The sequence below is a fragment of the Ictalurus punctatus genome, chromosome 2 (assembly GCF_001660625.3).
Source record: "Ictalurus punctatus breed USDA103 chromosome 2, Coco_2.0, whole genome shotgun sequence".
NCBI lineage: Eukaryota > Metazoa > Chordata > Actinopteri > Siluriformes > Ictaluridae > Ictalurus > Ictalurus punctatus.
The window spans coordinates 16189174-16204038 of NC_030417.2; the positions used below are offsets into that span (position 1 = coordinate 16189174).

The following is a 14865-nucleotide window of genomic DNA, read 5'->3' on the forward strand; positions in this document are numbered from 1 at the left end:
TTCCAGAAAGGCTTATTTTCTTCATACTTGCATGGATACGTTGACCGCACATTTCCATATGCTCTACTGGAAGGAGAAAGGGCAATATTGCACTTCAGTTTTAATCTGTTTTTGCAAGTCCAACACATGTTTATCATTTATGAGTGGGTAAATTTACATTCCCGGTGATTAAACTGTCCCTTTCACTAACTTGTTACTTATTACCTCCTTAGTTTCCTGCATAAATGATTTTGCAGTTTGTAACTTACATTGTGTCTTTACATTTCTTATATTCTCTTGCACTCTACAGGTCTTATGGCCCACATCCATAAATGAACTGTTTATGACATGTTGAAGAGGTGATTTATATGTGTACGTACGTAGAAAAGTGAACGGATGGAGCTCATTTTGGGTTCATTTAGACTATTTCCAGAGATGATACTATGAGATGATAGGGGGCGCTGTTGTACTTTGTATCTCCATACCATTATATTACTTCTGCTTTTCAGTTTAAGTTCATATAAGGTGCCATCAGCTATTTCAGCATTTTACCTCCCCGACATCATCATGAAATAAATTAATAGTAAGAGAAAATAAAAGTAATTAAACCATTTCTATAAACATTTCTCCATTTGCTGTATTTCATAATGCCTTTATTCCTGAGAAAATGACTTGTTCACTTCTCTCCATGAGTATGTCGTCATGATGCAAATGTGTGTCGATGTAGTATTTATGTGCAGCCGAGCTGAGAGGAGCAGTCGATTCTCATCAACGCTCACCATGAAGATCCCTCTCTCCTTATCCGTGCTCCTAACCAGCCTGTGTGTCCACTGTGAGTTGTTCTGCTGATTAAAAAAAGTACAGTTTCAATGCTGATATTTTAATTGTCTTTTGATCATAACCTCTCTCTACTAGGTGTGAATGGCCAGAGTTTGGACTCTATTCCTAGTCATGCAGTACTGAGTAATCCTGGTGGAACTGTCAGCCTCTCTTGTAAGGCTATAGGATATAATTTTGGAGATTATGGCATGAGCTGGATACGACAGCCTCGTGGAAAGCCCTTACAGTGGATTGGGCACATCAATACTGCAAGTGGAGAAACATTCTACAGTAAAAGTCTTGAAGGAAGAATTGAAATAACAAAAGATAACAGTAAAGGCATTTCATACTTCAAGTTGTCTGGCCTGACTGTAGAAGACACAGCTGTGTATCACTGTGCCCGAAAACACAGTGACACAAACAGATGACAAGGATGTACAAAAAGTTCAGTTCCTGAATTTGATATACGTCTGTCTTCCTGAATACAGTGGGCAGACAATGTTAAAATATAAACTCGCAATATTATGGTGTAAAGGCAGGGAATAAAATTATATAAATAAACCCTGAATGCCCAAAGTACTCCTTCACACAAATAGCTTAAGAAAATGTACAGAACATTAATCCTACAATTACTACTACAGTGTAGCTAATATGCTACGATGCCTACTGTAGGTTCTGGTACTAGACTATAGTACCAGAATGCCTGGTGTATAGTACGATGCCTACTGTAGGTTCTGGTACTAGACTATAGCACAGTGCTGCTCTAAAATCTGATTGGTCAGAAGTTATTTCATTGTCTATACTGGCAGCTGTGACAGTAGCGCCAGCTGCAAATCATAGGTTTTTATTAATGTGGACATTCTGCTATGTCATTATTTTTACAGTTCTTGCGATCACAACAAAGTAGTCAGGACAGATTATTTTATGCTTTCCAGTTTTTCAGTGACGTGACGTGCTACCCTTTTTATTTTTAAAGAGGAGGATAGTGATGGAGTGACTATTTATACTACAACAAGAAATAACAGGTACAAACTTATCATTAAATGTAACTATAAACTGAAAAAAGTATAATGTGATATTTACTAATAAAAAAAATGCAGTAATTCAAGCTGCTGTGGTATGAAGGGAATAAAATACTTTAGGACTTCATCATGAAATGCATGATAAATAAGGACAAAATTAAGTAACGCAGACATTTTTACATAGAAAAGATATACTGTGTCTCATAGTGCCTTCGTTTCTGACAAAATCCCAGTATTATGATGATCACAGGCCTCTTACCAACAGTATCACTGCCCCCTGTTCTCTTTCCTGATCATGATGTCTTGATGCAAATCCAGAGTGCTATGTGTCCATGCAGTATTTATGTGCAGCTGAGCTGAGTGGAGCAGTTGAGTCTCATCAACACTCACCATGAAAATCCCACTCTCCTTATTCCTGCTACTAATCAGCCTCAGTGACCTCTCAGCTGAAACCTGTGATTCACTCTTTTATCTGGATGTGTCTGTATTAAAACTTGATTAATGGAAAATTTTACAGCAGGCAATGGCGTAACGAGCCAACACCGGGCCCCAATGCAGGACTGTCAAGGCGGGCCCCCTAAGCAGAGCGTAGTGACAGAATGTCAATATTCAACGACATAGTCTATCATACATATTTTACAGCAGCAAAGAGATCCATCCATCCATCCATCTTCTACCGCTTACTCCTTCTTCAGGGTCACGGGGGAACCTGGAGCGTATCCCAGGGAGCATCGGGCACAAGGCGGGGTACACCCTGGACAGGGTGCCAGTCCATCGCAGGGCACAATAGCAGCAAAGAGATGACTAATCAAATTGGGAGTAGGCAACACAACAAATGAAAAAAAAAAAAACATTGGTGACGGCGCACCATGACAGATAACACCTTGCTATGGCTGTGCACACATACGGCCCTCGACCTACTAAATACAACCACAACATCTGGTTGAAAAAATTAGAAAGATGCTCACTTACATCATAGCGGCAATTTCAAGGCTTTCCTCTGGGCGAAGTTTTTGATCAAATACTTAAGATCCAGCTGGTGGGCCCGGGCATTCTCACTCGAGAGTATGGTAAGTCCAGAGAGACGGCTCTGTCCCATTGAGCTCCTCAGATAGTTTAACACAAATCAATTTGAGTTTAGAAAAAGAACGCTCGGCAGAAGCCACTGTCACTGGGACTGTCAGAAAAAAGCATTAAAACAGTGTAGACTTCTCCGAAACTTGCAGTGATGCAATTGTTCTCAATGAGAAGCATCTTCGTTAGCTCTTGGACTGTTTTCATTTTTGAAATACGGTCTTTTAAGCAGGCATGGAAAGACAACAATTGCATTGGAAAATCAGAAGTTATGTCATCTCTGTAAATATCCTCTATGGCATCGCTGTTTAACTCAAATTCAACTAGGTTATGTTTTGCGCATACTACGAATGTTCATAATTACTAGTAATGTCCCAGAATCCCCAGTGCCGATTTTTTTGAAAATCAAAGCAAAATCCATCAATCTTTATTAAAAAACTTCTTGTAATTATAACTATAGTTTGTTTCAATAGCTTTATAAAAATACATATATATTATAATTGTTTTCTGGTACTGTGTAATATACTCGGGTAATGACGTCAAAGACACACCATCAAGCAGAAGTTTGGTAGACATACATTAATTTTAATCGCCATTCGCCAGGCATTGCTTTGGGGTGTGTGGGTATACTAACGTAAACGCATGTCCCGCTTACAGATGATAGGGCCTGTATCTAAGTACTTGTGAACTTCATGGGCCCCTAGGGGGCCCGGGCCCTGATGCATTTGCATTACCTGCTTACTGATTGTTACGCCCTTGTCGGACAGTGTGAAATGTCAAAGTCTTGAGTCATTACAAACTACAGTGCAGAAGAAACCATCTCTCCTGCAGAGGATCTTGGATTTACTTTTGGAAGCTATGACATCCACTGGGTCAGACAACAGGAGAACAAACCACTGGTCTAGATGGAACTTATTTGGTCATAACTAGGCAAAATCTTTTGAAGGGAGAACAGAAATCACCAGAGATAATTCCAACAGCATGGTGCATCTGAAACTCTCTGGTGTGACAGCAGAGGACACAGCTGTGTATTACTGCACACAGGAAACAGAAATAGCAGAAATATGAGGAAACACTGTACAAAAACATTAGTGGTGCTGCTGATTCATTTCAATCAGCTTATATGTTTAGGAGATCAAACGTCAGTTCTATTTAAATTAGGGATCTTTAAATAAAGTTTTTATTTAAATAAAGATTATTTAAATAAAGTTTTTGAGAATATAAACAAGAATATTGTGGTGTAAATTATCACACACACTTAAAGGGAGATAGACAGCGGTATTTTTTTTGTAAGTGTTTCAAATCCACAAGGGCCACATTAATTCCTCCATTGACTGCCTCTAAATAGCAAACGCGGTAAATAGAAGAAGTTACATGTGTTGTCCGTACCTGCGTGAAGTTGCCCCCCCCAACGCAAATCGTCAGCAAAATAGTCTCAATCGTTTGTGCTTCGTTTGTGCTGATAATATTTTCGTTTTTGCTGCTTCCGTTTTTAAAATATTAGGCATTTAATTATGCTGCGGTGACGTCACCAGCCCCCCACACGCAGGTGTTGTACGTCCTTTTGTGTAATTTGTATTTGGTTATGTTACGCCTCGCCGGCAGATGGCACTGCGGCGCGGCTTCTGAGTGCGCGCATGCACGTGACTGAACTGTGTGAAATGTTTTGGTTCGTTCTCTTCCTGTTCAGGAACTGGTTTATGTTTGAGGGTGTGTCTTTATTTTCCCAGGTGTCTATTCTTTGGTTTAATTATGTTGGTTATTTAAACCCCTCGTGTTGCTGTGCACGTCGCGTAGTGTTATAGCTATGTGTTAACGTAGTAGCGTGCATGTGTGTGCATGTGCATGTGCATGTGCATGTGCATGTGCATGTGCATGTGCATGTGCATGTGCAGCGTGCATGTGCAGCGTGCATGTGCAGCGTGCATGTGCAGCGTGCATGTGCAGCGTGCATGTGCAGCGTGCATGTGCAGCGTGGCGGACGTAGCTTCGCGTTTATTCTCGTGCAATGCCTAGACTGTAGTCTCATGGTTAATAGTTAATCTTATTCAGCATAGACCCTGCTCCCTGTGTTTGGTTTGGTTTGTTTGTTTGTTTGTTAATAAAGGCCTTGCTCTGTGCTTACTTCCTGTTAACCGACTCCTGTTACAGGTTAAACAGTGTGTAATTAGTATTCCTACTTTTAGTTTCTCTAACATCAAGAAAAAAATGCATAGCCAGAGAAAAATAATGCAGCCATTTCTACAGCTCTAAATACGTTAAAAAATAAATAAAACTGTGTCCGTCTTATATCTTAAATCCATCTTATAATGGATTTGTCTGAGCCAATTGTTAAATTCATTTTAATTCAACAGACTCTGAAAATACTGGTAGAATAGTAAAGAGCGCTATGGTGCATTGTGTCTCCCAGAAATCTCACTTACAATTCTGCACAATTTCTCATGTCATAATGTGAGACATTGAGCACTGAGGTTTATAGTGGTCTTATAGTAGTCAAATTCTCACAGATGACCAAAGTCTGTGATTATTGAGTGCATATACTACATACACCAAGACTGAAAATAAATCATTGAATGAAGCTTCAATTTTTAGTTTTCTGCCATGGAAAAAATCTGCAGGATGGAGAGCTTTGCTCTTTGCAGTTTTTGGGTAAAAAAAAGCTGCATTAAAAAAAAAAAAATCAACTTTATGGTAGTAACTGTAACTCTGCTTCATCCCACCACCCTGTCAGTGCTTATTTTCCTGTAACAGTACCCTCGCTGTGTTTTATTCCTTACCTGTTTGTTTATAGCTTCTATACCTGTTTATCTATAGCTTTTTATAAGCTTCTGATTTATTAAAACAAAATCAAAGAGGACTGATCTATATATTTAAAATAGACATCACAATATCACAAATGATTATATATTTAAAATGACAGCTTAGACATGTTGAGATGGGGAGGTTTTCTCATATAAAAGAAGCCATCAAATTTCCTCTAAGATAAGGAGTGTCTCTATGCAAATGTCCTGCCCCGTAATATATTTAAGAGGTGAAGACCAAGAGATTTGACTTATTCTGCGTCAACACACCATGATCTCTGCATCCCTACTGCTGCTGCTGGCAGCCGTACACTGTAAGTGTTTTTACATTTTACATTTAGTACAGTTTTGGTTATATATAGCTTTTTTTGTTTTTACAACATTAAAATAACTTTTCTTTAACAGGTGTTCACTGTGTTGAGCTGATCCAGCCCGGATCCACAGTATTAACCCCTGGTCAGTCAATGACTCTGACCTGTAAAGTGTCTGGATATTCATTAACTGATAGCAACTACTGTACACACTGGATACGACAACCTGCTGGAAAAGCTCTGGAGTGGGTCGGACAGATATGTGGTAGCGGTAACACTTACTACAGTGAGAAACTGAAAAGCAGGTTTCAGGTTTCCAGAGACACGTCCAGCAGCACAGTAACATTAACAGGGCAGAACATGCAGACTGAAGACACAGCTGTGTATTACTGCGCTCGTGAACCACAGTGAGACAGATCAACAACATCCCTGTACAAAAACACCTCATACAAAGTCCTTTTAGAACTTTTCCAACCAAGTCTAAATGGTAAACAAACAAATAAATAAATAAATTACCCAAATGACACCTAATAGGTTAAATTAAATCATTTTATGAGTAGTTTGTAGTATAGATTTAAACAGTATGCCATCAAAACCATAATCTCTAATGTTGCTGCATGTTCTACACACAGTCAAAAGTTTTTGATCTACTTGATTTTATGTTTTAGATTTTACCAACATAAAGTTAATTATTTTTCTTTAGCATCCTTACGTGTTTTATTCCTCTTATACCACTGCAGTGTACTCACAATTACAATGTTGTATTGATTAAAGAATGAGACATCATACATTTTATCCATTTATAATCACATTTATTGTTGTGGAACATTCAAAAAATACATTATACATTGTACATTTTACATTATAACAAGGGGTGTCACTAGACCTTTTAAAAACAAGCTCCAGTAAAATGTTCCTAATAAATCATTTTCTGATGAGGTAGATTTCAGTAGATACATCTGAAAATAGGCTTTCCTGTTCATTGATTGTTATCATTTACATGATTTGGATTATGTAAAACATGAAGGCTGATTGTAATGGCATCTGAAGCAAAAATATTCTGCACATCTTCTTTGATCATATGCCCTGCACCCTCGCTGTGTTGCTCCTCCCTTTACTTAATACATAATAGGACATTGTAGCTGAGGAGAGGTAACTACCAGGCTACACTTATGGCTGTGTTAATGAGTAGTATATGAATTTGTATTTAGTTGAATAATGCCATCCCATTTTCCACATCTAATTTACTTGGCACAGATTTGATTGACAACGTTAACTTGTTAACTACTGAAAGAATGCTTGTTTATCTCTTCTACTTTGGGATTCTGCCACAAACAATGTGATTTAGTCATCATCAGTGAAAGCTTTTTGTACTGATTTTAGATTGTTCAGGTCCAAGAGGTGTGTGAGATTAGTGATAAACTCTGCAGGACAGTGCAGTGGCCCTCCAGAAATCTGAATTACCCATCTCTGGTTTATAAGCAAATTTTGGTTTCAGTGGTCTCTTCCAGTATATTGTCTGGTATTTGTGTAAACAAAACTTAATGAATTTATTTTTGGGACTCTGATGTACTAGGATTGGAGAGGGTGGATTTTAAATGCAATGAAAATGTGTTATGGGATTTCAGGTGGCGGGTGGAGACTCCTTCCATAAATGTTAACTAAATATAGCCTTACAGAAAATGTCACAGTGTCAACAATTACTCACATATTTAAAATCCATTGTGGATTTAAATGGAGCATTGCCAAACAAGTTTCTGCACAAGTTGTTACAACAGAAACAATACTGCATTTGAATGAGCTGATTAATAAAAAACCTAAAATGAATCAACAAATCAAAATTGAGGATTCAGTGCAGTGGTATGATGTCATTCAACTGTGTGAGTCTATATTTTATTGAAAACATTAGCTGGTAAAGAAAACTTCTATTTTAATTAAAAACAAACAAACAAACAAAAAAAAACCCCACATGTTCTCGATGAGAGGAATCTCCTCATCATGATTTAAAAACATTTTAAATACGTTCTCCTCCAATCATCACCAGATATGCAAATACAAGCGTCAGGGTTGGATATCACTCTATTTATGAGATGTGATGGACTCTGTTAAACTTTGGAGAACAGAGAAGACCCCAGTACAAACAACACACACCATGTTCTCTACATCTCTACTGCTCCTGCTGGCAGCTGCTTCCTGTGAGTGCTTATCAAATTCATTCATTTACTACAATAACAATAAATGTGCAGCATATATTGTGTGAGATATCACCATGTGTTTTCCTCCACAGATGTGCATGGTGTTGAACTGACTCAGCCTGCTTCCATGACAGTCCAGCCAGGCCAGAGTCTCTCCATCAACTGCAAGGTTTCATATTCAGTTACCAGCTATAGTACAGCTTGGATCCGACAACCTGCAGGAAAAACTCTGGAGTGGATTAGCTACATCAGTAGTGGTGGTAGTATGTATTACAATGACAAACTGAAAAATAAGTTCAGCATCTCCAGAGACACTGCTACTAACACAATAACAATTGGAGGACAGAATCTGCAAACTGAAGACACAGCTGTGTATTACTGCGCAAGAGGCTCACAGTGACACAGAATAGTGGATTCCCCTTACAAAAACTTTGAGACATGTTGGAGATCCTCTCAGTGTGACTAATAAACCATCTCATTCAAACTTGTACTTTCTTCCACTGGAATGAAGTTGTAATTGCTTGTCATTTTTAAACACAGTCATTTTTAAATCAAATAAACATTCTCCAAAGACCATTGAACCATTATTATTCTTTTCATTGTATAGAATATTTAATAAACAATTGTAATATGTTTAGTCAGTGGGCTCAAGAATAATACAGTTTGTTTCCAGCAGTGTGTTGTGTTTAACACACAGTCTGTTCTCATAGATTGAGGTGCAATATTTGAAACAACTGAAGGAGGCAGCAGAGCTCAACAAATCAAATTAATAGGCATGCCAGTCCCAATACACACCCCTAGTCTCAAGCAGATTTCCTGCAAAGATTTCTAAAAACAAACCTCCTATTTGTATTAGTATCTGTTCAGATCACATTATCTGTTCATTACAAATAATTTATTCACGTCCCTACATCCCTACTCCTCACACAAACCTTCACCATATCAACAATGTTACATGAGTTTGCTTTATTTTCATTTTTAAAGCCATTCATGTTGAGCATCCATTATATAAGTCCCTGTGTAAATTGTATAGAAAATAAAACACATAAGAGCGAGCGTCTCTCTGTAAACCTTGCAGCTGGAACTACTGTCAGAGCCGCTGTTATAGAAATGTAGCACCTTCTGACCACAGCACCTACTACTTTATTAAGAAATGTTCATTTTGGACGATTGTTCAACTATTTACTTGTTTTTCTTAATGCTTATTTAGTGTCCATTGCATTTTCACAAAAAGGAAAATGTTAGGGTTTAATCACTTGAGCACAGGGATACATTAGTGTTTTATTTCAGGCTAATTTTAAAAAGAATTCAGTTTTCAAAGAAAAAGATCTTTAACTAATAAACTAGTAACCCTGAGTCTTCAAGTTCATGTAACCATTGATAACTCATTTTAAGCAATGGCTCTTACTTTAAGGAGGTGTGTGTGTGTGTGTGTGTGTGTGTGTGTGTGTGTGTGTGTGTGTGTGTGTGTGTGTGTGTGTGAGGAGGACGAGGAGAGCAGCTGAGCACCTCTTGGCGTTTCAGTGGCCCGCCGGCGGATTTTTAACGTCCTTTCATGCAACGTTATTAGGAGAATTTTGCCATTTACACAGCTGTACGTAGTACATATATACTCATGAAATATACCATTGGAAAGCTACAAATCTTGTGATGTGATTGGTGCATACCGTTTAAAGATACAATCACAACAGCATCTACAATCAAGACCACAATAATATAAACAACACCAAATGGAGATGACTCACCTTTGAAGCCAGATAGCAGTCTACTGAACAATAACATCCCGACAATAACAGTCTTGTTACACTGCCAAAGGTCCAAACAATCCAATTATGTAAACAATATTTAGTCCAAAACATATTTTACATCAATAAATGCACAAGAACTGCTGCTGTGTCATTCCAAATCATCTCAGAAGACCTCCTGGTTCTCCTTCTCTACGCAGTGCGTGAGTGAACACACCTAAATGCCAGAGCTCAAAATGGCCCCTGGGCTCAGACCTATCGAATGACACCTCATTTGAACAAAAGGAGCTTCTATTCTATATCCTTTTTCCAGGCTTCACAATCCAATGAGAGTCTGTGCTTCAGCAAGCTCCTTAGCCCTTTCCTATGTGAATACCATGAGCTGCATAATGGCAGATGTGGCGATAACTTATAGATTATGTAGCCAGTGAACTGCTGAAAAGAATGATATCTTGTTTCACGGGTGTGTTTCAACACTTCAGCTTAAAAGTCCCTGCGGAAAACGCTCTATAAAGAACAGCACAGGAGCATTGTGCACAAAGGATTCAATTATGAATGTACATATGAAAATACATATAAATATACATTTTGTAGATTGCTGGATATGTGATATAATAATTATAAGAAAAATAAAGAGTAGCAGCCTTTTTATCCTACTTATGTGTACATGGTTTCCATGGGCCCTTTGGAGTCTCCAAAAGGTTTTGGTAGAAAAACACATGGACATACCCTTATAAAAACATGTGTAAAATATTAATTTTATTTGGTATTGTTAACCAATTTGAACTTAGACTAGAAAAGGCTTCATGCTGTGTTCATTGTGTTTTCCAACTAATAGTTCTCAGCTCCCTTTTGTTTCAGTGTGTTCAAACCTCTATTACTCAGTACCAGTACTTACTGTGATTCTCACTTATGGAGACAAAACTTCAGATTGTCCCCATTCAAAAGAGACAAAAACCATGCATGTACTCCAAATGGTTCAAATCAGCTTTCATTTAGTTTTGGGTGTGCCTTGGATAGGCATTTTAGACTAATTTTACAGGAACTTCATGCTGTATACACTTAATCCATCATTGATAATATGTCAATCCATTCCTAAGCTTTTGTGCAGGTTGTTGAATCTGAGCTGTGTAAAGTGGATGTTGGTATCAGTGATAGAAGCTCCACACACTCAGCTCAGTACAAAACACACATCTGCAAGAAGAGAAACAAAGTGTAAATGTTTTTGCACCTACAGAGGGCAGTAACTCACTTCTACTGAGTTAAAACTAATGAAACTTGCTTTTAAAAGAAACAAATGAAATGAGAAAACGCACAAAAATTATCTCTCAGAACTAGGAGCAGAGGCATCCTCTAAATAACAACAGCAATATCACACCCAAACATATCAAGAAGAAAACGAAAAAGAAGAAAAGGGGAAATGGCACACTTATATAGCACTTTTATCCAAAGCACTTTACACACTGTGTCTCATTCACCCATTCACACACACCAATGGTAGCAGGAGCTGCCATGCAAGGCACTAGCTTACCATTGGGAGCAATTTGGGGTTCAGTGTCTTGCCCAAGGACACTTCGACATGGGGAGTCACCCAGGCCAGGAATCGAACCACCAGCCGTACGATTAGTGGACAACCTGCTCTACCAACTGAGCCACAGCCGCGAGAAGAAGAAGAAGAAGAATAATAATAATAATAATAATAATAATAATAATAATAATAATAATAATAATAATAATAATAATAATAATAATAATAATAGTTTCAGTGTGAAGCTGCTTAAGGATTTTAGATTTTTGCCATCTTGTCACTAGAGTTTACAATTATGTTTTGTAATTTAAAAAACCTAATCTAGAATCTTATCCATCGGTTATTTCTAAGTCTCTAAAGGGCAGACTATACAAGAATGAAAATGATTTGATCGATCATTTTCCATTGCAGAGTTTGATTATATTATTAAATGTTGAGCCCAGTTTTAATGACACCAATAAATAAGTTTTAACTACATGCTGTTCTGAAAACAGTGTAATATTTCACAGTGTGAGAGTGGCAAATGTGGAAGCAGTTATTCACAGCAGTTGTTTTAACGCCCTCTCTTCTATATCTAAAAAATAAAACTTAAAGATTTTCACATTTACATTAACCATGTGTAGTAAATACTATAATATATTACAGTATACCACGATCTACTACAGTTTACTGTAGTAAATTCTAAAGTATACTACAGTATTTACTACATTTTATCAATTCACTATAGTTATTACTACAGTATGCTGAAGGATATTATTAACAAAGTGTATTAAACACTATAATGTAATACATTACACTATAATTTACTACAGTTTACCACAGTAAATACTAAAATATACTACAGTATTTTTTCAAGTGGGGAAAACCGAATATTCTCCATTAAGATTTTTCTGGTACAGAACAGAATTCATGTTTCCCTTAATAATTACTTGTTGCACATTCCCTGAAGTAGCAAAGCATCCCCACACCATCACACTTCCACCACCATGCTTGACCATAAGTATGATATATTTTTTGTAGGATTGTGTGTTTGTTTTACACCATATGTAACGGGACCCCTGTCTTCCAAAGAGTTCCACTTTGAGCTCTACAGAACATTCTCCCAAATATGGCAAAATTCAGATGAGCATCAATGTTCTTCTGGGTTAGCTGTGGTTTTCACCTCGCCACTTTTCCATGGATGCCATTTTTCCCTAGTGTCTTTCTGATAGTGGAGTCATGAACAGTGACCTTTATTGATGCAAGAGAGGCCTGTAATTCCTTTTATGTTGTCCTTGGCTTGTTTATGACTTCCTGGATGAGTAGTTGCTGTGCTCTTGGAGAATTGTGGAAGGTTGGGCACTTCTGGCAAGGTTCACTACTTTGCAGAGTTTTTTCCCCCCATTTTGAGAGAATGCCTCTCACTGTGGTTCTTTAAAGTCCCAGAGCCTTAGAAATAGCTTTGTAACCCTTCCCAAACTAATGTTCAATCACCTTCTTCACCTTCATTACATTAAATGTAATGTAATAAATGTAATGTAATGTAACTTCATGCTGTTGAAAAAGTTCTATGAAGCGTTGATTTGATTGAACAGAGTTTGCAGTAATCAGGCCTGGTTGTGTCTAGTCCAGCTGAAACCCATTATAAATTAAGTGTTATAGATTTGGGGACTTAGTAACTACAGGGGTAAGTACATTTTCACACAGGCACAGTTGGTATTGGATAACTTTTTTTGCTTCAATGAATAACATTATCATTTAAAAACTGTATTTTGTGTTTACTCAGGTTGCCTTTTTTGTCTCATATTTTGTTTTAATTTCAGAACCAATTTAGTCCGAGATATACACAAAACATAAGAAATCAGAATGGGGCAAATACTTTTTCACAGCACTGTATTTATTTGTTTATTTATTCAAATATAAAATACTCAAATTAACACAAAACATTCTTATTAGTAGTAATTATAACAAATAATTACATTATTTACCACATTAAATTGATATTAAATACATAGAGCCAAAATGGGATGTGACTGTGATTAACAGCTGCAGTGCTGCACTCAACACAGCTTCTCTGTAATATTTATGCAAATCTCCACCTCCTCTTGTAATATTAGCACCGTGCTTATCTAGAGAAGAAGCAGTTCTCATTAATCCTCCTTCAACACAAACATGTTTGCTTCAGCTCCACTGCTGCTGCTGGCTCTCGCCCCCTGTGAGTGTTTGAATTTAAGCTTTATTACTTCATCTGATCCTTTCAGTTCCACATGGGAACCTTTTCTTTTTCTCTTTTCACAGATGTGTTCTGTGCTACTGAGCTCATCCAGCCAGACTCATTGGTTATAAAGCCAGGAGAGACTTTAACCATCACCTGTAGAGTGTCTGGAGCTTCTATCACTGATAGCAGCAGCCACTTTGGAACAGCTTGGATTCGACAACCTGCAGGAAAATCTCTGGAATGGATCAACACCATTGATTATGATGGGGATATTTATGAGAAAGATTCACTCAAAGACAAGTTTGTTGTCTCTCGAGACATTTCCAGTAACACTCTGACCTTACGGGGACAGAACATGCAGACTGAAGACACAGCTGTGTATTACTGCGCTCGTGATCCACACTGACACGACAAGCTGCAGCGCTGCACAAAAACATCATATTCATAACAATTTAGTTCTATATTTAAATAATACTAGCTACATTTAACTGACTGAGTAATGTCCACATCACACCTCAATGCCTAGATATAAGGATACATTTCAGTCATGAATGTACAGAAAATAAAGTAATTATAAAAAGTTATATGTAAAGAGAGAGAGAGAGAAAGAGAGAGAGAGAGAGAGAGAGAGAGCTGAATGGTCCTGGTGAATGAATCTGGAAAGACCTTTGTAATATTACAGTCTAAAACTGGATTTAAAGAGAAGCAAATTACTAAATGAATCACATGTAAATGAAACATACGTAAATGAATCACATGAATATGAATCTCATGAAAATGAATCAATATATATATATATATATATATATATATATATATATATATATATATATATATATATATATATATAGTAAATGAATAAATAAATTAAAGACAAAGTAGACAAAATGTTTACCCAAATACAAGTAAAACTACTTATAAAAATAATTAGGCTACTTAAGTAACAATAAAAGAAATAATGTTAATAATTACTTGACTAAGAGTAATAAAGTATACAATGAGAAGACTACTCAAGTAACACGTTACTAGTTATTTCGGATCTGATTACAATGAAGGGAAAATCCTGAATCTCAGACTACATGGAGAACTGTGAGTCACACCTCTCCTTGAAAATCTGTTCTGTTTATATTATATAAAACCTGCGTTCAAGATGAAGCAGCATGTCCCAGTCCTGTGAGGGGTACAATAACACAG

The 14865-nt window shown here is 37.2% G+C and overlaps 4 gene segments (V, D, J or C); all 4 read left to right on the forward strand.

Annotated features, from left to right (window-relative positions):
• Positions 1 to 747: 747 nt before the first annotated feature.
• On the forward strand, positions 748 to 1523 carry LOC108262229 (immunoglobulin heavy variable 1-3-like). The segment is given in 2 exon segments: positions 748 to 811; positions 895 to 1523. Coding segments are annotated over 2 exon segments (384 nt in total).
• A 4426-nt stretch (positions 1524 to 5949) lies between these two features.
• On the forward strand, positions 5950 to 6859 carry LOC124626376 (immunoglobulin heavy variable 1-3-like). The segment is given in 2 exon segments: positions 5950 to 6009; positions 6101 to 6859. Coding segments are annotated over 2 exon segments (360 nt in total).
• A 1242-nt stretch (positions 6860 to 8101) lies between these two features.
• LOC128628688 (Ig heavy chain V region 914-like) lies at positions 8102 to 8601 on the forward strand. The segment is given in 2 exon segments: positions 8102 to 8201; positions 8294 to 8601. Coding segments are annotated over 2 exon segments (408 nt in total).
• Positions 8602 to 13596: 4995 nt separating this feature from the next.
• On the forward strand, positions 13597 to 14162 carry LOC108261597 (immunoglobulin heavy variable 4-39-like). The segment is given in 2 exon segments: positions 13597 to 13668; positions 13752 to 14162. Coding segments are annotated over 2 exon segments (369 nt in total).
• The last annotated feature ends 703 nt before the right edge of the window (positions 14163 to 14865 follow it).